Below are 26,700 nucleotides of genomic sequence, written 5' to 3'. Positions count from 1 at the left end.
AAAATGATAACAACCACAAATAAACAGATTTAAAAAGAAGAAACATTGGACTTTTGATTCGTGATTGTACATTGTACATATATATGTCTGTAGAAAGCTTAAATACAGTTTATTTGTGCAAGGGTATCTGAATATATGTACAGTAGTTGTCGTCTGTTTATGTAGTTCAAACGTTATATAGATTAGACAACGTGGATTTTTCCGTTTGAATGGCTTTACATTACTTATTTTAGGGGCCCTTTATAGCTTGCTGTTCGGTGTGAGCCAAGGCTCCGTGTTGAAAGCCGTACCTTGACCTATTATGGTTTACTTTTACAAATTGTTATTTGGATGGAGATTTGTCTCATTGGCACTCATACCACATCTTCCTATATCTATAATAAAACGAACATTTCAGATAATTATTCTCTGATATTATCATAACTATTGTTTGGAACGGATACTATAGAACTTGTAGGAAATTATGTCGTAAACACATGTCATATACTAACAAGAGTTTTGGATCACTCTAGAATATTATATGTTGATAGAATGTTTATTTTTTTATCATAATCCTAAGTATTTTAATAGAATCCTTTAGAGAGAAGGATTGTAACAGCATATGCTATATAATTTTTTTCGTGATATGAATACAATGCTATATGCTCGTAGTTTAAATGCGCTGTTCTTGAAAGTCGGGTATGATTGTCAATAAGACAACGTATTATAATATATGAAGACATAGTTTACTTTTTATCCTCCTGAATGATTGCATTTATGCTAACTGATTTACGACAAAGAAGTTGTGTAATTGACGTTATCCAGAATTGACCATTGCTGTACAGATCATTAACCAATCTAAAATTGCTTTAGATCTCCACTTAATTGGTAGATGATCGCTATTAAATTGACCTATTTGGGTGTATTTCCTTAATAATCATCAAGATTAGTTTTCTTGATCGATGAAATTATCAGGAAGTAGATCTACTATTCTAATTTTATACCATACAAACCGAGTTTGTTCTCGGAACCAACAGGGCGACTAGGAAAGATAAAAAAAAATTAATCACCTCTGTGTTCATCAGTGAACCGCGCGACTTTTGCTTTTGGTTTGTTATTTACTTTGTAAACAATGAAGGAATTGATTTTTTACTTCTGTGGTATTTCGGCTGTAATAGTGTCATTGATTCAAACTTTGATTCGCAGTGACTGTCAGATAACGCGTCTTTACGCAGTGCATCTTGGCTGTTATTTCTTCATAAAATGTTGCACAAAGTATCAATATGATGTCTTCAGTCAATTTGAAATGATTGTTACAATGTAATATTCTCGCATAATTGTCCCATGTAAGACCATTTGGCAGGACGATGTCACATTATCAAACATATGTTAAACCCAAAACTAATAAACGTGAGTTTGTAGTAAGGCTTTTGTCGTGGTTCAAGCTAGCGTTTGTGTTTATGACTTTATGTGTTCTTAATGCGGGTGGATCCAAAGGTGCGATTTGGAAGCATAAAATTTGTACAGTGTTTATTTTTTTTTTATACTTGTATTTATACTTTGCTTTATTTTCATTTTAACGCGAAAGTATGTATATGTCATTTCGCTTGACTATACTGTACTATCCAATCAAAATATTTTTGTTGGCGTCTTTGTTAATTTTAATTGTTAGTTTATTTGGTATTTTAAGTCTGTTGCGTTGTATATCTATGATGATTTGTAAAATTCGTAATAACAAATAACAAAAAAGTTATAAGATCTTATAAGTAATTCCGGAGATTCGTTATTACAAATTTAATCTGTTATATCGCGATAACGATTTAAATTCATGACTTTGAATATATATTTTTGGGAGGTTCTAAATGAGCTTCTGTATTGATGTAAGTTTTCAAAATATTGGCTTCTGAATCTCAAACATCGTCACGCTAACCAATTATGTCTGTTTTTGTTGCTTACACTATTTTGTCAATATAGCGGAACTATGGACAACTGTCACACAGTGAGAGGTTTAGCTAGCAATTAAACAAGGTTTCTAAAAAGGCAATTGGTAGTTATTATCCAGTCGTTCCGTTGATTGGTATAGTCGGGCGTTTGGTTTGCTTTTTATGGACTTTTTTTTAAGATAGGATATAATTGTCTATTTTTCAGCTCTAACTGTTTGCTTTTTATGTGATTTTGTACATTTTTATTGCGATGGAATTTTTAAAGTAAGTTTTAGATTTGCTCCTCCTTCATAATAACGTTCCATATAGATGTAAATAAAATTAAAAACCGACTAGAATTTAATATAAATTGCAAAGATCGATGGCTCGCACGTATTCAACTTTGAATGACTATATGTTTTCATACAAGTAATTAATAATGTTTCACTACGAAACCAAATTGCTATTCACGTCTTACGCAAGAAAACATTTTAATGAGAAATAAATGCAATATTCGTCACCTATATCATTATTTTGTTGGCTTTATTGCATGCTTAGTATTCTAAAAGAAAATTTAAGTGAAGAAGGAAACCGTACACAGCAACTAACTGTAAATTCTGTAATATTGTAAAATATATATAATGTTATTAAAGTAAATTGTTTGTAAATTTTTATACAGATGTAACTATACTTATAGATGCATTGGCTTTTTGTGTGTGCTTTGATTGTGTTTTAGGGGGAAGAGCCGAGTGTTGGTAGTCTGCTGTTCTGTCTTGTGTTGGTATGATTCCTTGCATCCTTTTGTGCACTTACAACCAATGCGTTCTATGTTTGGTGATTTTAATGCTAGTTACATGTCGATGATTTAAATTGAACGATTTGGGTAGAATACGTAAAGCATATGTATATTTAGAGAAATCCTAATATAATTGTTTAAAGAAAATATATTGTCTTAATATCTATAACTAAATGTGATTTGTCGGATCTTTTGCAAGTTTGTTCACAATAGAAATTATATAAAACATTAAATAGAGGCACAGTCAGTCACTAGGATAATACATCACTTGCTTTTTTCTCTCTAAATAGTCTTTTTTCATATGTTTTGTTATCATAAAAGGGAATTGTGACGACTGCAAAAGATAAAGCGACATACTTTTTTAAAGGACGACACCATTCTATTAAATTGAAACAAGTCTGTTTGATAAGATTGACTTGTAATGTAGAACACAGAGTGGAGAAGTCAAAATTGAAATACTGACATTCATAGGAGAGTACCAAATTTCAGACTTACAAAGAATCCAGAAATATTTAATAAAATTATTAACACTATATCATGAATACTTTTACGTTATTAGTTGAAAAATAAAAAGTTAAAATTTCCAGTCTTGAGTGTTCATTGAACGTATTCGTATGCAAGACAGGCATAAAAATCATTATATAAATCTAAAATTATTGTCAAGGGAGTTAATGATTTATATGTATTAAGAAGCAGCCTAGCTGATAAGAAAAGCTAGTCGATGTAGCAAAGTTAATATGACTATTTTATATTTTTCTTATAGTATTTGTTATGATATATTTTATAACAATTGCATTATGAATTTTTGTATTTGTACTTTCAAATTTGCAAAAGTATCACCTCCTCCAAAACATTTAAATATAGTCTTATAGAATATGAATGTTTGAATCTAAATATCATATGTTTGTAATAAATGTCATATTTGCCTTGGTAACAATCCAATATTTGGATTTTACACAAATAAAATGATTTGATTTGATTTGATTTATAAATCAAGCAAAAATTTGATATTTAAAATTCGACATGAACTGCGAAAAACAATTGGAAATAAGCATACAAATGGTATGTGGTACATAAATCACATGTATCAATCGTAAACAGCTTCTCCAATACCAAAATAACATGAATCAACCGTAAACAAAATGTCTTATACTAAAATAACATGGACCAACCGTTAAAATCTGAAGTACTTTCCATACATTGACTACAAAATTTCGGATATAAAATGACATACTTCGGACTGAGTTGTGGCATTTTAATGTCACACGCTAGTAAAAATGGTTTCTTATTAGTAATGAACTTGTGGATATCAAAGAAAATAACATATCGATGTACATGTAGTAATTGATATTCTTGTTATTAATCCTTAAATAGATGAATTATACATAAAAATTCAATAATTTAAAACCTTTATGCGAGATTTATTGCCTTCAAATGTTAACGCGGAGTATGAATTTGTTCAGGTAGACCATTAGTGATTCTGGAAGCAAATACTAAACCTACTGAAATTCATACATCGAAATAACACAACGAAACGGCGAAGCTATTTAAACCTTATCAACTTAATCATCGTCATACCATACCAGAGCAACTGATAAACAAACGGATAATTAATGATAATCGAACTCTATTAAAATATAAGAGTCGTTGGAGAGAGAAAATTCTTGACTTCCTGATAGAACTAAACCACTATTCAATATTACCGGTTCTCTATAGAAAACAATCAAGGAACATTTAAACTCAAAGACAATTTGTTCGAAAAATGGGGTGTAGTCAGTCAAAACATAAAGTACCGACCCAGCAAACCAAACAGGACGACAATAATGGACCAGTGTGCGAAAGTGATAAACGATTGCCGCTTGATGACAGACAAGTGTTCAAACTTAAACAATCATGGAAAGGTATAAGACGTAACATGGAAGATACTGGAATGGAAATGTTTGTAAGGTAAGGAAAGTTTGACAAATTTTTTACTAATTTTGTTCGGTAAGGTCACATTAAAAGTTTGACAACTCTATTACTAATTTTGTTTGGTAAGAAGACATTTAACCTTTTTTCTGTTAGGAGACATTAGTTTGACCCCTCTTCTACTTTTTTGGTTCGCAAAGAAGACACTAAAAGGTTGACTCCTCTATAACTTTTGTTCTGTAAGGAAACATTGTAGGTTTTAATTCTCTATTACTACAATGTACTTTTGTTTGTTAATGAGACAATTGAAAGTTTGACCCCTCTCCTACTTTTTTGGTTCGGTAAGGAGGCATTAAACTATTGACCCTTCTACTACTGTTTTTGTCTCCTCTATTATACTACCTTTGTTCGGTAGGGACACATTCAACGTTTGACGCCTCTACTACCACCTTTGCTTGGTTAGGGGACACTGACAGTTTAACTTATCTCTTACTACCTGTTTACCGGTAACGTACATGGATTTTTAGAAGTAGTATTTGATGATAATATAGAGTTAGTATTATATTAATTATGAAAATACCGACATTGAATATTAACCAGAAATTCTTGCCAGGAAATATATATGAAGAGACCTGCATTTATTACATCCCAGCTCCTTTGTTCTTCCAGGGGTGATCAGATCACCCTAGCTTGAGTTTCTCTGCATGCTTTTCGGTTGGTGTCCCATTGGTCTGTACCCACATCTATTATTCCAAAATATCTAAAAAATATAATAAAATGTTCAATTTAATCAGGATGTCTAAGGAATTCAAAATGTGAAACACCACGCGTCATAGATTGTCGTAAAATTTCAAGAAATTATAATCTTCAATATGTAATATTCTTTGTAAATGTAAACAAGTATTTTTACTTGTATTTATACGAAATTGATATTTACATGATATACTATCTTGCATATGATACGGAACCATGTATTAAGAATCATTAAGAACAAAAGTATTAATCTATAAGTTTTTAAAAATCGTTACAATATAATTACTCTTATCGTAAGTGACAATTAGATAAAATAATTCGATCTCCAGGTAGAAAAGTTGATTTTGCTGTCCAGAAAAGGGAACTGTAGTAATATAAAGAAATACCTATATGATTCTGTACAGATTCTATGTTAAATCAAAGAAAACGATCACAGAAAGTAAAGACGGCGAAAGGAAGTCAAAGACCTTATAGAAAACATCAAGTATCTTACTTCTAAAAGTTGCTAGAATCAGTATCTGTCTCTTCTCTCCTAAAATGTCGAGGTTTTATCATCAAATCCAAGAAATACAACCACCGTTACCAAATTTTTAGCTATATCTTTTCTTTTTATAGATTTATGAATTCTTTTTAAGAATATGATTGTGGTTCAAACATCCATCAGACACCTCGACACTATTGTGCTTTCTTGGTCTAATCTTGCTAGTAGGATGTCTTAGTTTATATTACGTATTCCTATTTCCTTTGTAATTTGGTGGTACATAGCTTCTCTGTAAAATTCGCAGTTGGAGCAATCTGTGGGGTAATGTTGTGGTGTTTCCCTAGTTCCACTGCTGAATATTCAGTGGTGTTTTGCCAAGTGCGTTGTTTATAGTAATTTAGGGTGGTATATCCTGTTCTTAGTTGTCTGATCCTGGTGATTTGCCTATTTCAAGTGCAAAGATGGCATCTTCTACTTCATCAGATGTAATTTCATAATGCAATTTTTGATTCGTTGCTTTGATTTTGTCTTCCATATTGCATATGTTTTATACTCTTCCATTGTTTCTTTATACAGGCGGAAATCCGGTTGAAATACAACAACTCTTTGTGGATCAAGTATAGAATACGTGATTGTAGTACCATCGGACTTATATTTAAGTCAAATGAAGTAAATCGGTTCTTATACAAATTACATAATTGTAGTACCATCGGACTTATATTTAAGTCAAATGAAGTAAATCGGTTTTTATACAAGTTAAATTATTTTCCAGGTTTATTATTTGAAGATTGTAGTTATGTTTAATCGCCATATTAAGTTGGGATTGACAGGTCGACAGGACGACAGGTCGACAGGCCGATAGGTCGACAGGTCGACAGGTCGATAGGTCGACAGGCCGACAGGTCGATAGGTCGACAGGTCGACAGGTTGACAGATTGACAGGCCGACCGGTCGACAGGTCGAAAGGCCGACAGGTCGATAGGTCGACAGCGACATGTCAACAATTAGCTTGATTGACAGTCCGACAAGTCGAAAATGTAGCTATTTCTTTTTTTATAATTTTTAAAAGTTTAGGCAAACGGTTTTATGGACTGATTTAAATAAGTGGTTATGGATGAAATAACATTAAACATTTTCATTAGATAAATACATGTACAATTATAATTTTGAGGCTTTACAACGAATACAGAGTTCTGTGAATAAAAGTAATAAAATTTATCATGCGAAAGCACATATAATTCAGTGGTTTTAATTTAGTTTAATAGAAAAGTGAAAAGCAATGGTTACTGTTCAATTGCTGACTTGTCGACTTGCTGACTATTTTTTTTGAGTACTCAACTTCCCCCTACACAACATTCTGACTTAATGACAAATAATCTATGGATAATATGAAACATCTGCTGACCTGTCGACCTGTCGTCCTGCTGACCTGTCGACCTGCTGACCTGTTGACCTGCTGACCTGTCGACCTGCTGACCTGTCGACCTGCTGACCTGTCGACCTGCTGACCTGTCGACCTGTCGGCCTGTCGACCTGTCGGCCTGTCGACCTGTCGTCCTGTCGACCTGCTTACCTGTTAACCCGTCGATCTGCTGACCTGTCGCCCTGCTGACCTGACTACCTGTTGACCTGTCGACCTGCTGACCTGTCGACCTGCTGACCTGTCCACTTGCTTACTATTTAACTGAGTACCAAACCTTCCCTCTACACAACATCCTGACTTAATGACTAATAATCTATGGATAACATGAAACATCTTCTGAACTGTTGTCCTGCCTACCTGTCTACCTGCTGACCTATCGACCTGTCGACCTGCTGACCTGTCGACTTGCTGACCTGTCGACCTGCTGACCTATCGACCTGCTGACCTGTTGACCTGCTGACCTGTCTACCTGCTGACCTGTAAACTTGCTGACTATTTAATTGAGTATTCAACCTCATGCTAGTCCCTATCCACATTGACATATTAACAGCTGACCTAGCATGCGAAAGCACATATAATTCAGTGGTTTTAATTTAGTTTAATAGAAAAGTGAAAAGCCATGGTTACTGTTCAATTGCTGACTTGTCGACTTGCTGACTATTTTTTTTGAGTACTCAACTTCCCCCTACACAACATTCTGACTTAATGACAAAAAATCTATGGATATCATGAAACATCTGCTGACCTGTCGACCTGTCGTCCTGCTGACCTGTTAACCCCCAAAAACACCGACCCACAAGAACATATTTAATGTTTCAGCGAATGAATATTTCGATTATTGCCGGAACTAGGCCTTCAGATTGTTGCGCGCCTAAACATATTTAAAGTATTGGCGTATGGATAGTTCAAATATTGCCGGAACTACTTAAACGTATTCTATACTTGGGCCCTCTTTGTTAGAGAAGGCGATAAATGCTTACTGCAATGTAATGGGGAATACGTGTGTGAATTCTTCGGCGTGCCCTTAGTATGTCTTTCAAATAATCTGAAGTATTATAATCTATTTTATACCTACTCATGAATATATGTAACGGTTATTTTATATAGTTATGAAAAGCAAACAAATGAGTGTATGTATTTCGAGATCCCGTTGTTTACCACCTAAGTATTTAACTAACGGGGTCTGTTTTAAAGCATCTTAACAGGATGTTTATACAATTTCAAATTGAAACCTGTTGCATTACAGTTTTGGGAAATTTGCTCCCGGTCATTAAATTAGCTTCCAAGACATGTATTTTCTTCCTTTATTTCCTTCCAACTTTGTCTTAATTTAAACCGTTTCGGCTCAATTTGTAGTTTCTTTATAGGGGGTTTGTTGTTGGTTACTTTACATCCAGTGGCAAATATTTCATACATGTTCAGAACGGTAAGAGTTTTGTGTAATATACTCACTACTCATTGGTTAAACATCTCTGAAGAGTTGCAAATGCATTGCATAATGACTTTGAATTTACACCTTAACACCACTTTATGCAGATATTTTTGTATTTTAAAAATTCCTGAAACGTTTTGTGGAAATTCGCCAACCGTTTCATTAAGAAATGTCAATAGAAAAATTAATACAGATGACCGATGAGTCTTTCCTTTATTTAACCCTTTAACGTTCCTATCGGTCAATCTGACCGATAAGCCAAATTTTTGGAGGAGTAGTTTGCATGAAGTCTGGTATCGTTGACATTTTTTGACGTACATATGTGGTTGTGGGCTCAAATTTATGTTCAGAATACCAACAGCTTGATGTATGGTGTTTGAAACCAACACCAAGCAATGCATTATGTCAATTTGATCCTATATGGCAAGAATATTTTTAAGAGAGCTGTGGTGTAATGGTTAGTGCATCGGACTACTATACAAAGGTTCCTGGTTTGATTCCCGTTCATGATGAAAATTTCAGGAACTCAATTTTCGGATCTCCCTTGACACCATTTGCGAGTATGGTCTTGGTGATAGTCCGTCGGAAGGAGACGATAAATGGCTGACCCGTGTTAAGAGAGAGCCATATCTCTTTCAAGTTAAAGACACCCTTGTAGATTTCGAAAAAGAGTAGGCTAATGCCGCTATAAGGCAGCACTCGCTCCCACAAAGTGGAAAGGGATTAATATAAGTTGCAAAACTTGTTTCCCAATCAACTATATCCACTATAAATAAATATGTTTAAACTAATATTTTTTCGGAAAACTGTTTTATTTTTACTTTTAAATAGAATATTTTCACAGAATATTATAAGACAAATTGCTGCTGTTTCTTGTTTTAACATGACAATTTTGATAACGGTGTCGTGTTAATCTACAAGAATACTATTAAACGATATTAAAACTGTAATTAAAACCCGTACATCTATACTAAAAATCTTATTTATAGAGTATCAACTCTGAAACAAACTCAAATTACACCGATATTTCCGTTTTTATAGCAAAAGAGATGAAAACATCTAATATGTCTTAAAAATTGTTGGCCGAGTCGAAATAGCTGTAACAAAACTTTGTTTCTTTAATGTCTGATTATGAGGATGTTGGATATCATATCGCTAAAATATAGAAATAGTGACATATCGATGAAAAAAACGACCATTTCTGAATGACTTTCTTGCATATTTGCTTGAAAACATAGCCATTTTCAAAACTAGCTTCGTTAGAAAAAGAAATTGGATTATGATATATTTTCTCTTCTTACAGAGAACGTCAAGGTGACTTATATGCTAAAATTTCATACGTTTACCCATGTTTTCTGTGGCTCAGTGGTTAGATGAACAATCTGAAGACGATTTATTAAAAACTGTTGCACCAAGTCGATCATAACTGGTAAAAGTCCGTGTAATGATCCTCATTATGAGGTGGTTTTCATTCGTACGTCAGACGGTGACTTTATCATTGGCAAGGTAAAAATGAGAAACACTATAGTTTTGCGGAATCTAATTGAATGATAAAAAATTTCAGACATATAGAAGGGGGTGAGAATAGAAACCAATTTGACAATTACATGATTTCCGTTGACCGATTTAGAGATGTTCGCCGTTCCGAGAATGAATATATTCAATCAAAAGTCGAAGGACTTCCGCATATGGACAGGTATGCCGAGAAATTCAGTTGTGTCCGTGGTGTTTTAATAAGTAATTACTAAATATCAATTTACTGTGTGTGAAGTAGAATAAAACTTAACGTAATGCAGTTATTGTAATAAATCTTAAAAGGTGTATTCTAAATCGACGAGTGACAAATTTCAGGAATGGATCCCATCCGAACACTGGGGGTAGTCGTTAGCTACTGTCTGTCATATTTGTTCTTCGTAAATGGTTACCCCTACAGACGCCATCAACTAAGAACTAAAACACTAGTTGAAAGAAGAAAATGTAAACAAATGAATTTGTGTAAATCAGAGTGTCGGATATAAGTCGAACACGCTATAAGGCGCTTAAAAGCTATCAGTTATGTGAAGCTTATGGAGACACATGAGAGAAAAAATCAACCAGACTGTAGAGCTTTGTGTGGGACAAGTGGAGCGATAGAATGAACTATTTTCAGGAACTGTAATACAACAATAAAACTAATATATAATTAGCTTACTATGTATATATCATCAATCTAGAATCGAATGAACTTGTATAACTCTCAGCCCCTCCTTTTCTAGCCCACCCACTCCTGCACGCGTACACCTGTCATGTCTTATAATAGCCAGCAATGATATCACAAAAGCAGTCATCATATAGGATGCTCAATCAATAGGATGTTACATTAATATGATGTTCTATATAAATGCGATTGGAATTTCCCAAGATGCACGGGATTTTATAAATGTTACCTATTTAAATCTATAATCAATGTTTTGACACCGTCCCCAAATTTAAAGTCTAAATTGTCAACCTCAGTGTCAAGAATATACATATACCTTTTCGTAACATGTCTAGTAGAAACAAATAAAATGACAATTTTCTGCTCAATTACGAAGTATTTTATTTTAAAAACACCATTTGCACAAGTTTTCAATTTATCTATTACATAGTTAAGCTGAACAATTAGATATCAAGTCGACGACATGGGTATCTATCAAGTTGGATGTAGAAAACCTCTGATTTAAATCTTTTTTTTACCACGGACGGAGAACATATAAATCTATTAGTTCAGTAATTTTCGTGTCTGCCCTTCGATTACGTGACTCAAGAAAAAATTCTTAAAAATGTGTAACAAAATTGAGTGCACCTTTTTATGCTAGGGCGTGTTCGAGTTGAATATTTTGCCTTGAAAACGTATAAAGCAAATGTATTTGATACATCATCTCGCTTCAGATTCTATCATTTTTATATATCAAGGCTACAGGTTGACTTTATAACATCAAAAATTCATAGTGCTAAGAAATAAAATATATGGGTCAAGTGAAATACCTTTCTAATGAATCACAAAAACAGAAAAAAAAAACAGAGTAGGTGTGTTCGAATAGATAATTTTTACTGAAAGTACTTGACGACAGTCTTTTAAGTTGAATCTTAAAATTGCGTATTTTCGAAAAAAAACAACTTTTTTTGTGTGTGATAATTAGGTTAATAGTCTTCAACCACTGAAAATTTAATTACATTTGTTTTAAATGTTTATAAATACTGGAGAATTCCACTTGAAAACCGATCAGACATTAGTTCTTTTTCTTCCGGTAAGCGGCCACCGTCAACCGGTTGACTATTCTGCCACATTTTGGAGTGAGCGCATGCAATATTTTTGAAATGTATTAAACAAAAAGTATGGGTGCAATTTAATATATATATATACAGGTGCAATTTAAAAACATGTCATTTAAATCTAATGACGAAGCTGAGCCTTGAAAGATACAGGACTCAGGGCGCAAACAGTAGAGTTGGGCAAGGTGTTCCACTCTCTTATGGATAGAACGACTCCTTCCGTACAGTTGTTTTACATGATGGTATTCTAAGTACCTTTTTGTTGTTATTTCTGGAAGAGCGTTCATTCGGTATTAGCTTACTGGATGTTTCGACTTTGACAAAGTTGTTGCTTACACATCAATATTAAGCGGCTATGTTTCCTTCGATCTAGTAGGGTAGGCCATTCAAGATGCTCAAGCATGCTACTAACAGATGAGATGTTGTGATATCTGTTAGTAACATACCTTGCTGCCCGTCCTTGTGCCATCTCCAATCTGTGGATGTCGTTTTGCTGGTATGGGTCCCATACTGCACTGGCATATTGTAAAGTAAGCCTGACGAGAGACAAATATGCTTTTTCTTTAATTGACTTGTTTGAGATGTTAAGGATGTCTGCTGCTCTAATTTAAAATAACAAGGATTTCATGTGGTTGCTTAAAATGAAAACAACTTTGATATTTAAACAAAATAAAGTAATAAAATCATTAGTCTCGTGTGTAGTTTTCAAAATACGAGACATTTAGAAAATGGCGGGAAAAGGGTTTTCTTCAGACTTTACTATTTGTTAACATTGGAATTGTTTTTTACCCTTTAAACCAAGAAAAAATAACAAGGATTTCATGCCGCCGGATCACTAAATCTGAAATGATCTATTGAACAGATTTATGAAGACAAAAGTGGGGTGTCGTGTAAAAAAAAATTTAATACATTTGGATGGATAAAACCTGAGAAAATCGAAAATATGACATGAATTCAAAAACATGACCAGCAGACATCCTTAACATTCCTTTTTAAGAAGCTAATGGTTTTGTTGGCTTTGGAGCAGATGGAGCTTATGTGTTTCTCCTATTTAAGATCTGATGAGATAGTGCATCCTAGGTTTTTTGCTGACGTTACATGTTCAATTTTATGGCCATGAAGTGTGTAATTGTACTTTAATAGAGTTCGCTTCTTGGAGATGGTGAGTACACTACATTTGTCTGGATGGAACTTCATAAGCCATGTTGTTTCCCATACAGCCAGTTGGTCAAGGTTACTTTTGTAAGTTTGCGGCATCTGCATTGGTTGAGATTGTGAGATAAGCAATAGTGTCATCAGCAAACAGTCGTACGTTTGATTGAATCCCCTGGGGCATGTCGTTTATATAAAACAAAAAAAGGCTAGGTCACAGGACGGATCCTTGTGGTACGCCTGACTCCACAGGTATGGAGGTCAGTGTTTCACCCTCTACAACTACTAGCTGTATTCTATCACTGAGGAAGTTGTCTATCCACTGATTTGTGTTACCGGTCATCCCATAATGCTTCAGTTTGTGAATGAGAAGTCTATGACTAATTTTATCAAATGCCTTTGAGAAGTCGATTATGAGACAATCTATTTGTGTCCCTAGATCGAAGTTTCTAGTTACATCATCAATAAATTCAATCAGTTGTGATTTACATGATAATCCCCTTTGAAACCCATGTTGTAATGGATATATGATGTTGTGTGTATCTGCATGATACATGCTATGGCTATGATGTGCTCCATTAGTGTACTTGCTATGCAAGTGAGAGAGACTGGCCTATAATATATCGGATCGTATTTCTTCCCTTTCTTATACACTTTCTTATACACTGGGCAGACGTTTGCAGATTTCAAAAAATACTAGTACTAGGTATTTCGCTTGTCTGATATGAGCAGCGGAATATTGTTGTCAGGATTGGTGCTATGTGTACTACAAGTTCCTTTAAGACTCTTGGTGTTATATTGTCTGGCTCAGCTGCCTTATTTGGGTTAAGGTTATTTAGTAGTGTGTACACACAATTTTCCTTAATGTTGATGTCCAAGATTTGTTTAAACTTTCCGGACATGTTACACTGTTCTTGAAATTCTTTTTCTGTTATGGTGGTTTTGTCTGAAAAGGCTTTCTGAAATTGGACATTGAGTATGTCTGCTTTATCTGTTGGCTCTGAATGTAAAGTTCCATTTGATTGTAGAGGTGGTATTTTTCTCCTATCTGACCTTTTGTGTTTTATAAAGGTCCAAAACCTTTTCATACAGTTTGGTCTTTTTTGAGGTTTAATTAGGTCTGGCGGTGAAACTATACTGTCGATGTAATTCCAGTAAGCTTTCCTAATTACTCTCTGTGTACGACGCTTAGGTTCTTAAAATTTGTCTCGATCTACTCCATTACCAGATGTTTTCGATCTTTTGAACCATCTGTCTCTTTTTCGTATGAGACGCTTGATGTCAGATTTGATCCAGGGACTACCATCCTTCTTCCAAGCTGTCTTTTTCGGTACATTATTTCTAATGCTCTCTGCAAGTTTGGTTTGGAAGTGTGTCCATAATTTATTTACTCCTGCCTTTTTTTCATTCATTAGGGTGATATCTTGGTGTATATTTTTCAGATCTAGTTTCATATTCTCCCAATTTGCTTTTCTATATAATGGTATAATCCTTGGTTTTTGAATGGACTTTCTGGACATGGGGTTTAGATTTACTTCTGTGAAAACGATTTCATGGTCGGAGAGCCCAGGTAAGGTTTCAACTCTCATGAAGCTTTCATGATGATTTGTTACAACAAGATCAAGAAAATTGATCTGGTTGGTTTATTTACAAATTGTGCCATCCAATTATCATCCAATATATCAGCAAATGTTTCATGATTTGTTGCACATTGGGTGTGCATCTTTATCTGTTTGGTAATCCAATCCCAGCCTGATAGGTTGAAATCACCAGCTGATATAATGAATGAATTTTGTATTTTACTGGCTCTTTCAATGCTTATTCAATATTCATTATATTCCTTTTCGTTTGATGATTTGGGGTTGTAGTAACTGGATAGTTGACTCAATGCAGATAAGATAATTAACTGATGCTCATTGTCTTTTAAAGTACAACTGACATATAAGGATCGTAATGGTGCAATGTGGATAAATTTATCGGTTTTCAAGAGCTAAATTGGCAGCGTGTCATCCCTACAATGGCTTCCATTTCTACGATTGTAAAAATAAACCGGCGTCATGGGGGAGATAGTTTTGACGAAGTAGAATCATGACTGTATAGAAAATATTAACGTATTCATCTGTCCTCAAGTATCCGCCTTTAAAGAAAGTGTCTTGCAAAATAGCGCATTTTTCCTCTTCTTAAAAAGGCTGGCGCATTTTCCTTCTGCAATCAGTGGGAGTTTTGTGTTGAGGTCCTTCTTTTTAGTAATTTTTTTATAGGTTGTCCATATTTCTCTTGAGATTCTTGATGAGGTGAATCTTTCGGTAAGCTTAGAGTTTTATTCATCCATTGCCTTTTCTTTATGGAGCTCAAATCTATTCTTCTGCATTTTCGACCGCTACCTTATTTTGAGTGGTGTTTCTTTTCTAGTACCGTACTGCTTTTGTCTATGGTTGAGAACCTTTTTCGCTTGACTGACTTCCATGTTCCACCAGGGCGTTTCACCTCCCTCCATTTTATAACCTCGGACATTGTTCTGTCGATTGTTTCTTTAAGTAATTAATATACTTCATCTAAGTCATTGCTGGATGGGTGGCTGCCATTCAAACATGGTTTTTTTTCTGACTGCTCTTTCCAGTTGTTCCAATCTACCTTGTTCATCTGCCATACCTGCTTTTTTTCTTTATTCTTGTTTGTGTTTTACATACATCTTGTTCTAGAAGGACACATATATGGTCTGATCTGACATCTTTATGTGCTATTGTACATTCCTTAACTAGGTTGTTTATACCAGGAGTTACGAATACTAAATCTATAACGCTTTTTGTATTTCTTCTTGTTGGCTGTCCAGCACAAATACACGCAAAAATATTTAAAACGGAAAGACGTGTCATATAACTGGTCTAAACTTTCATACACCCTGTTTTTAAAAGTAGAACTGCCAGAATCAGTTCTAGGCAGAACTGACCAAACCAGCTCTAAATGACGACACTGCGATTAGGATATTTTCTGTAACGTGGAATGTTAAAACAGTGCTCTGATGAGAATTTTTTAATATATATTATATTCTTTTGAATTATTTATATTTCAGACATCTGTTCTATGGATAGAACTGACTAAATCAATTCTAGTCGTACAACTGACCAAATCAGTTCTAATCGTAGAACTGTTCTAGTTGTAGAACGGTTCTAATTGTAGAACTGTCCTCGTCGTAGAACTGTTCTCGCCGTAGAACTGTGCTAGTCGTAGAACTGACCAAATCAGTTCTAATCGTAGAACTGTTCAAGTCGTAGAAATGTTCTATCGAACTGTTCTTGTCGTAGAACTGTTCTAGCCGTAGAACTGTCTAAATCTGTTCTAGGGTAGAACTGTCAGGATCAGTTCTAGGTAGGGTAGCACTCCACATTTAGGAAATTAAATTAAAATGTTTTATCATCTCCTATTCCTGGATTACTAATACATTAACCTAGAACTGTTTGTGTTGTACATGTGCACATGTATGTAATCAGTATCTTCCATAGATTTTCAAAAGTTAAAAGGGTGAAACATAATTCCTTTTCTGTGTATCCATGTCAACATTCTGCATTTATTTACCATAAAATAATGCAATAAAGGGGGGTAAACATGTCACATACCCCCCCCCCCAAAAAAAAATTTGGATCAAACTAGAATTTCAATGCCTTTGAGTGATACCTTTTTAGAAACTGTTTTCATAGATCTTCCTAATGATCAAATAAAAAACGGGTGTCTTTCGCCTATTTTTTTCGTAAAATATAATCACAAAGTTCGTGTGACAAAAAAGTTGGAAAAAAACTTTACAATAATTACCGGACCAATGTATGGTATGGACATACAAATACGGACTGTCATACAGAAAATAGTCTGTATTACATACATTATATATGATCTTGATGTTCATATAAACCCAATTCGAAGGCTGTTTTTATACTCAGCTATCCAAAAATGATTTTTATTGCACACTAGCTCTTATATTTGAAAAATCCACAGGGGCCAAAATGCGAAACTACACATCTAACTGTGGAGTGCTACCTAGAACTGTCTAAATCAGTTCTAGGTAGAACTGACCAAATTAGTTCTAGATTATAACTGTTCTCGGTTGAACTGTCTAAAAGTTGTCAGGATGACAGTTCCACACACTGTACTAGAACATTTCTCCTGACAGATTCTGGGAGATTTGATGAGAGGTTATAAGTGATCTCCACCTTACGTAACTGACATGCAAACTCGAATTTTATACAATTATTTTCACAATACTCGTCTCAATAATTTTCAAGACAATGATATTATGGAAAGGCAATTTTATAATTATTTCGACATCACACGATAAGACAAAACAGATTATCCAACCGAAACTATAACAGAAACATCAAATTAAATACATGAATCTTGAATGTACAAAATAACTTCACATTTATACTTTATTTCATGAAAAAAACAGGCATGTGGGCAAATGTGTCAGAAATCTGCCGGATGTAATTTACATCTGAATGGCACATTTAACACTATAGATTAAGTTATAGATATGGAAACCTTTATTGTTTTTTGAAAAAAATATCATTTAAACTTATTTACTACACCAATACCCCTCCTCCCTCCCCCTCCCCCCCCCAAAAAAAAAAATAATATATAAATATATTGATATCCAAACAATTTGTCCGCCATGGAGTTACACCAAGTAAAATGGGAGAATGCAGTGTTTTTTTTTATGCCCCACCTACGATAGTAGAGGGGCATTATGTTTGTCTTGTCTGTGCGTCCGTTCGTCCGTCCGTCCGTCCGTCCCGCTTCAGGTCAAAGCTCTTGGTCAAGGTAGTTTTTGATGAAGCTGAAGTCCAATCAACTTGAAACTTAGTACACATGTTCCCTATTGTATGATATATCTACTTTTAATGCCAAATTATATTTTTTTACCCAATTTCACGGTCCATTGAACGTGGAAAATGATAATGCAGTTGGGGCATCAGTGAACTTTGGACACATTCTTGTTTTTAAATGTTTCTGACATTCAATTTGTAGATTTAGCATAATTGATAAATTTAAGTTCGCTTGTACTTATTTTAAAAATAAATCACATTCTGAAAGACAAATGACAATGTACAACTGTGTCAAATCTCGACGTTCTAGTTTTTTGAAACGTTTTGACCAATGACTTCTAATATGAAAACAAAACTCGTGTATATAACTCATCTTTATGATTTGGTTACAACAGTTGTTTGTCAAAACTTTAATATATTTTTTTTCCACGTTTCCTACTAATTACAAACGCATCATAGGGATCCTTGTATCAATTTTTTAAATAGGTTTTAAATGATGTTCGATATTGTTCTTATATTCTGTATCCCCTAAATCAATACTCTGAATGAACTTTATTTTAATTGGAAATAAATATACAAATGTAGCCACTACCCTTGTTAATCTGCAAATATAAACCCGACTAATTTATCTTACTTCGTTTAATTAAAACAAATTAAATAAAAGGCAATGCTCATTAATCTCAGGGAAACAGCCATATGAACAAATAATAGTTACTTACATCTACGTCAATTGTTCTGTGGTGTATAGTTGTCTCATTATCAATACTTTTACATAGCCTTAATTTATTATATATGTAAGTAAAATACATACATCGTCAGGAGCGTTTAGTGCTCAAAAACAGGCTTACCCCCTACATATTGTTTTGTCCCAAGCCAGGATTCATTTAATTTAGGTCTGATTTTCGTTGTTTACCATCTCTCATAACTGTTTTTCGTTCAATATTGCTTGTCATCTTATGCTCACATCAGGCCTTAATTTTACTTTTCGAATTGTATACCAGACCTTTATTATAACCTATACAATATGCTCTGCTCATTTCAAGGCCGTACGATGATTTTTAGTTGTTTACATGATTGCCTTTGGGAAATTCCAATTTACAAAAATATAGGGCAACCACAATAAAGATAACCATCTAAAACTATGATTTTTTTTTGTAAACAGTTACATGTATAATGTCTCGAGAAATTGTCTCACTTGATTGTTACATTATCGGAAATTAAATTAATCCGCATAGGTATCAATAGGCATCTATAACATCATTCTGTAGTCGTTCACATCTAAGACTCTTGTTCACCGTATTTGTATTTACATTTATCATGCAAATCATAACAGGTACCGCACGTGGAGCAATATCTGCTTCCTCTTCTGGCCTGAGATCACCCCAGTGTTTGGGGCTTTTCATGCTGCTCAGTCTTTCGGTCTTTTATTTAGTGTATTGTAAAATTAAAAGTTCGTCGTCTTTCGTTAATTATGGCTTGGCATTGCCAATTTCTGCCGACTTGGGGGTTTTAAAAGTCCCCTTTGTGTCTTCCGTCTCTTTGTTTTTTAAAAACATTTACACGGTCAGTGCTAACTCTCACAGACAGTTTGTCGTAATGTATACAAGGGACAGTAAACACCATTAAAGTCAACAGAGATAACGATATAAACTGAAATGTTGTTATAATGATTCTAGAAATACAATTTATAGAACATGTTATTGTATTTCTAAGATTGATTTATGGAAAACAAAACATTACTTGGTATGGGTAAAATGTTCTATTTACGTTTGTTCAATTTTAACATAATTTTGCAATTATCAGTGAAAACAAAAACTGATCTTAAGTATTCACAATTATTAATCCTGGAAATTTGCTGCATTAAAAAAGCAGATCAGATTAAATTGCAAAGGATTACAAATATAATCGAATGCTTTGGTTTGGTTTTTTCTTCAAACAATTATCCATCATTGATAATCTTTTAATTAAATTAGTTACACATTGCATTAACCATATATTGCGTCATCTTTTCAATCTGCAACTGAAATGTACCTTTTTAATTTAGCATGCAATCATTATGCCCGCGTCACACTGTCCCGATTTTTATATACGATGGACACCCGAATGCGAAAATTGTAAGTTCGTACGAAGTTGGTCCCGATCTCGTTGAAATACCCCAAAGTTACCGAAGCAAGTACGATAAATAACGAAGTCTATACGAGGATGCCGAAAGTATATTAGATAGCAAAAGATGGACATACGAAGGTTAACCGAAGACGGTATTTGAGCTACATATCTCATCCGAAGCCTACAAGATGGATCACGAAGGCTACACGATGGATTATGTACAATGATGGCGCGATGGCCATACGATGTCTAAAAGACGTCGTGTACAGCTTACGATGCATTTAAATTATATACCGAAGGCTTCACGCGTTTTAAATTGTTTGATCAATATTGAATATATATTATATTGTACATTTAATTTTTTGGTTTAATCATAAGACGGAAGACCGTGGGTATTTACAGTTACTGAATGTTTTGGTTGATTTCTAAAAAAAATAGTTTATGTAGCAAATATGCATATTCAATTTACCATTTTCTGCATGTTTCATATACAAATATAGTGTCAATATTTGTCCCTAATATGTTACATACGAGGGGATGCCACGCTCGGCATTGCCTTGTTTGAACTGTAAAATGTGTGCACTTGTCTGAATAATCACCCATAAGTATGCCCATGTTTACTGATCTATCTTAAAGGTAAGGTAATGGGTTCGTTGATCCCTTTTCTTCAAAAAGAGCTCTTTCCAGGAGAATATCATAATAATATAGACTAAGGTAGCAATACACAGTTAGGAGTTTTAATTTAGTTTCGCATTTTGGCCCCTGTGGATTTTTCAAATAGGAAAGTTATTGTGTAATAAAATTCAGTTTTAGACAGCTGAGTGCTAATTTAGCCTTCAAAGATGGTTTATAAGAGCATCAAGATTATTTTTTACATGTTTTATGGGCTGTTTTCTGTTTGACAATCCGTATTTTCATAGCTAGACCGGCCACCGGTCCAGAAATTAATGTAATGTTTACAAACACTTTTTTTCTACACGAAGTTTTTGACGCAATTTTACAAAAAAATGAGATGAAAGACATATGATTTTCATTGGATTTGCTGAATGATATATGTACACAGTTTCAGAAAAGGTATTACTTCAAGCGATTGAAATTCTACTTTTAGCCAAATTTCGGGGAAATATGGGACATCTTTTCTCCCCTTTTTGCAATATTTTATAACAAATAAATGCAGATTGTTGCCATGGATACACTCAAAAGAAATTATATTTTACCATTTTATATACTGGATATAAAATCTATGGAAGATTCTGATTACATACATATGCCCATATATAACACAAACAGTAAGCTTGATATTGCAAGAAAGCAATGAAAAGGGGACTGTAAAATTTATAAAGGCAAATTTTAATATTTTTTCCTAACTGTTTATTGCTACCTTATGGCATACTTACCAAGCTCAGAATTGTATAATTTAAGACTTTTCATGCCACAAATCTATTGATATTTAGATTATAAATCAACTTCTGAGGAAATTAAGTGTTTAAGAATGACAATACATGTTAATTTTATTGTTTGCAGTCCTTAGCAACCAAAATTAGACATTTTGACACAAGGCTTATATTTGTACTCTGTCGGCTTAACTCTTGCTTCTGATGGATTGGGCTGCATGTAGTAGCCTAAGTATTGAATGCGTTGGTTTTTTTCTTGCGAATATATCAAATTATTGTTTTAATCAAGATTTCATGTTACATTTTGGCATATTTTAAATGTATAGTTAAATCAGAAGTAAGAAATTGATTCCCTATCACCAAGTTTTTTAATCAAGTCTTTGGTATGCAATAAGCATAAAGATTAACATTTTTATGATTGAAATTGCTAAATTTTGTACTATTTTGCATCATCAGAGATCTTATTAAGATTTTCAACATTAAAAAACTGACAAAAGAGGTATAGTTTTTAAGATTTTGCTAAAAATTGAGGTAGAGACAAGATTTTACGCTTTGACTTGGCACCTTTCTTTAAAATCAGTTTTTGTCGCGTTTCAGTGTCAACTGCTAACCTTCATAAAATATTCGTTACTCAACCAATTTTCAAAAATAAAAGGCCATTTTGCTCGATTTAGCTAGCAGAACACAGAAAATAAGTTAAAAGGGAGAATTTGAAAAAAATATTTGCTATTAAGGTAGCAATACACAGTTAGGAGTTTAGTTTCGCATTTTGGCCCCTGTGGATTTTTCAAATAGGAAAGTTATTGTGTAATAAAATTCAGTTTTTGACAGCTGAGTGCTAATTTAGCCTTCAAAGATGGTTTATAAGAGCATCAAGATTATTTTTTACATGTTTTATGGGCTGTTTTCTGTTTGACAATCCGTATTTTCATAGCTAGACAGGCCACCGGTCCAGAAATTAATGTAATGTTTACAAACACTTTTTTTCTACAAGAAGTTTTTGACGCAATTTTACAAAAAAATGAGATGAAAGACATATGATTTTCATTGGATTTGCTGAATGATATATGTACACAGTTTCAGAAAAGGTATTACTTCAAGCGATTGAAATTCTACTTTTAGCCAAATTTCGGGGAAATATGGGACATCTTTTCTCCCCTTTTTGCAATATTTTATAACAAATAAATGCAGATTGTTGCCATGGATACACTCAAAAGAAATTATATTTTACCATTTTATATACTGGATATAAAATCTATGGAAGATTCTGATTACATACATATGCCCATATATAACACAAACAGTAAGCTTGATATTGCAAGAAAGCAATGAAAAGGGGACTGTAAAATTTATAAAGGCAAATTTTAATATTTTTTCCTAACTGTTTATTGCTACCTTATGGCATACTTACCAAGCTCAGAATTGTATAATTTAAGACTTTTCATGCCACAAATCTATTGATATTTAGATTCTAAATCAACTTCTGAGGAAATTAAGTGTTTAAGAATGACAATACATGTTAATTTTATTGTTTGCAGTCCTTAGCAACCAAAATTAGACATTTTGACACAAGGCTTATATTTGTACTCTGTCGGCTTAACTCTTGCTTCTGATGGATTGGGCTGCATGTAGTAGCCTAAGTATTGAACGCGTTGGTTTTTTTCTTGCGAATATATCAAATTATTGTTTTAATCAAGATTTCATGTTACATTTTGGCATATTTTAAATGTATAGTTAAATCAGAAGTAAGAAATTGATTCCCTATCACCAAGTTTTTTAATCAAGTCTTTGGTATGCAATAAGCATAAAGATTAACATTTTTATGATTGAAATTGCTAAATTTTGTACTATTTTGCATCATCAGAGATCTTATTAAGATTTTCAACATTAAAAAACTGACAAAAGAGGTATAGTTTTTAAGATTTTGCTAAATATTGAGGTAGAGACAAGATTTTACGCTTTGACTTGGCACCTTTCTTTAAAATCAGTTTTTGTCGCGTTTCAGTGTCAACTGCTAACCTTCATAAAATATTCGTTACTCAACCAATTTTCAAAAATAAAAGGCCATTTTGCTCGATTTAGCTAGCAGAACACAGAAAATAAGTTAAAAGGGAGAATTTGAAAAAAATATTTGCTATTAAGGTAGCAATACACAGTTAGGAGTTTAGTTTCGCATTTTGGCCCCTGTGGATTTTTCAAATAGGAAAGTTATTGTGTAATAAAATTCAGTTTTTGACAGCTGAGTGCTAATTTAGCCTTCAAAGATGGTTTATAAGAGCATCAAGATTATTTTTTACATGTTTTATGGGCTGTTTTCTGTTTGACAATCCGTATTTTCATAGCTAGACAGGCCACCGGTCCAGAAATTAATGTAATGTTTACAAACACTTTTTTTCTACACGAAGTTTTTGACGCAATTTTACAAAAAAATGAGATGAAAGACATATGATTTTCATTGGATTTGCTGAATGATATATGTACACAGTTTCAGAAAAGGTATTACTTCAAGCGATTGAAATTCTACTTTTAGCCAAATTTCGGGGAAATATGGGACATCTTTTCTCCCCTTTTTGCAATATTTTATAACAAATAAATGCAGATTGTTGCCATGGATACACTCAAAAGAAATTATATTTTACCATTTTATATACTGGATATAAAATCTATGGAAGATTCTGATTACATACATATGCCCATATATAACACAAACAGTAAGCTTGATATTGCAAGAAAGCAATGAAAAGGGGACTGTAAAATTTATAAAGGCAAATTTTAATATTTTTTCCTAACTGTTTATTGCTACCTTATGGCATACTTACCAAGCTCAGAATTGTATAATTTAAGACTTTTCATGCCACAAATCTATTGATATTTAGATTCTAAATCAACTTCTGAGGAAATTAAGTGTTTAAGAATGACAATACATGTTAATTTTATTGTTTGCAGTCCTTAGCAACCAAAATTAGACATTTTGACACAAGGCTTATATTTGTACTCTGTCGGCTTAACTCTTGCTTCTGATGGATTGGGCTGCATGTAGTAGCCTAAGTATTGAACGCGTTGGTTTTTTTCTTGCGAATATATCAAATTATTGTTTTAATCAAGATTTCATGTTACATTTTGGCATATTTTAAATGTATAGTTAAATCAGAAGTAAGAAATTGATTCCCTATCACCAAGTTTTTTAATCAAGTCTTTGGTATGCAATAAGCATAAAGATTAACATTTTTATGATTGAAATTGCTAAATTTTGTACTATTTTGCATCATCAGAGAACTTATTAAGATTTTCAACATTAAAAAACTGACAAAAGAGGTATAGTTTTTAAGATTTTGCTAAATATTGAGGTAGAGACAAGATTTTACGCTTTGACTTGGCACCTTTCTTTAAAATCAGTTTTTGTCGCGTTTCAGTGTCAACTGCTAACCTTCATAAAATATTCGTTACTCAACCAATTTTCAAAAATCAAAGGCCATTTTGCTCGATTTAGCTAGCAGAACACAGAAAATAAGTTAAAAGGGAGAATTTGAAAAAAATATTTGCTATTAAGGCATACTTACCAAGCTCAGAATTGTATAATTTAAGACTTTTCATGCCACAAATCTATTGATATTTAGATTCTAAATCAACTTCTGAGGAAATTAAGTGTTTAAGAATGACAATACATGTTAATTTTATTGTTTGCAGTCCTTAGCAACCAAAATTAGACATTTTGACACAAGGCTTATATTTGTACTCTGTCGGCTTAACTCTTGCTTCTGATGGATTGGGCTGCATGTAGTAGCCTAAGTATTGAACGTGTTGGTTTTTTTCTTGCGAATATATCAAATTATTGTTTTAATCAAGATTTCATGTTACATTTTGGCATATTTTAAATGTATAGTTAAATCAGAAGTAATAAATTGATTCCCTATCACCAAGGTTTTTAATCAAGTCTTTGGTATGCAATAAGCATAAAGATTAACATTTTTATGATTGAAATTGCTAAATTTTGTACTATTTTGCATCATCAGAGATCTTATTAAGATTTTCAACATTAAAAACTGACAAAAGAGGTATAGTTTTTAAGATTTTGCTAAAAATTGAGGTAGAGACAAGATTTTACGCTTTGACTTGGCACCTTTCTTTAAAATCAGTTTTTGTCGCGTTTCAGTGTCAACTGCTAACCTTCATAAAATATTCGTTACTCAACCAATTTTCAAAAATAAAAGGCCATATTGCTCGATTTAGCTAGCAGAACACAGAAAATAAGTTAAAAGGGAGAATTTGAAAAAAATATTTGCTATTAAGGTAGCAATACACAGTTAGGAGTTTAGTTTCGCATTTTGGCCCCTGTGGATTTTTCAAATAGGAAAGTTATTGTGTATTAAAATTCAGTTTTTGACAGCTGAGTGCTAATTTAGCCTTCAAAGATGGTTTATAAGAGCATCAAGATTATTTTTTACATGTTTTATGGGCTATTTTCTGTTTGACAATCCGTATTTTCATAGCTAGACCGGCCACCGGTCCAGAAATTAATGTAATGTTTACAAACACTTTTTTTCTACACGAAGTTTTTGACGCAATTTTACAAAAAAATGAGATGAAAGACATATGATTTTCATTGGATTTGCTGAATGATATATGTACACAGTTTCAGAAAAGGTATTACTTCAAGCGATTGAAATTCTACTTTTAGCCAAATTTCGGGGAAATATGGGACATCTTTTCCCCCCTTTTTGCAATATTTTATAACAAATAAATGCAGATTGTTGCCATGGATACACTCAAAAGAAATTATATTTTACCATTTTATATACTGGATATAAAATCTATGGAAGATTCTGATTACATACATATGCCCATATATAACACAAACAGTAAGCTTGATATTGCAAGAAAGCAATGAAAAGGGGACTGTAAAATTTATAAAGGCAAATTTTAATATTTTTTCCTAACTGTTTATTGCTACCTTATGGCATACTTACCAAGCTCAGAATTGTATAATTTAAGACTTTTCATGCCACAAATCTATTGATATTTAGATTCTAAATCAACTTCTGAGGAAATTAAGTGTTTAAGAATGACAATACATGTTAATTGTATTGTTTGCAGTCCTTAGCAACCAAAATTAGACATTTTGACACAAGGCTTATATTTGTACTCTGTCGGCTTAACTCTTGCTTCTGATGGATTGGGCTGCATGTAGTAGCCTAAGTATTGAACGCGTTGGTTTTTTTCTTGCGAATATATCAAATTATTGT

The 26,700-nt window shown here is 33.3% G+C and overlaps 1 protein-coding gene across 1 annotated transcript in view; it reads left to right on the top strand.

The window, feature by feature from the left end:
- Positions 1-4,157: 4,157 nt before the first annotated feature.
- Positions 4,158-26,700, top strand: part of LOC139517296 (cytoglobin-1-like) — a 112,530-nt gene continuing 89,987 nt past the window's right edge. The window contains exon 1 of the mRNA XM_071308216.1: positions 4,158-4,644. Coding sequence (XP_071164317.1) covers positions 4,460-4,644 — 185 coding nt within the window. The 5' untranslated portion in view covers positions 4,158-4,459. The remainder of the gene's footprint in view (positions 4,645-26,700) is intronic.

Source organism: Mytilus edulis, chromosome 3 (genome assembly GCF_963676685.1).
Source record: "Mytilus edulis chromosome 3, xbMytEdul2.2, whole genome shotgun sequence".
NCBI lineage: Eukaryota > Metazoa > Mollusca > Bivalvia > Mytilida > Mytilidae > Mytilus > Mytilus edulis.
This window is presented reverse-complemented; position numbering and strand designations above follow the sequence as displayed.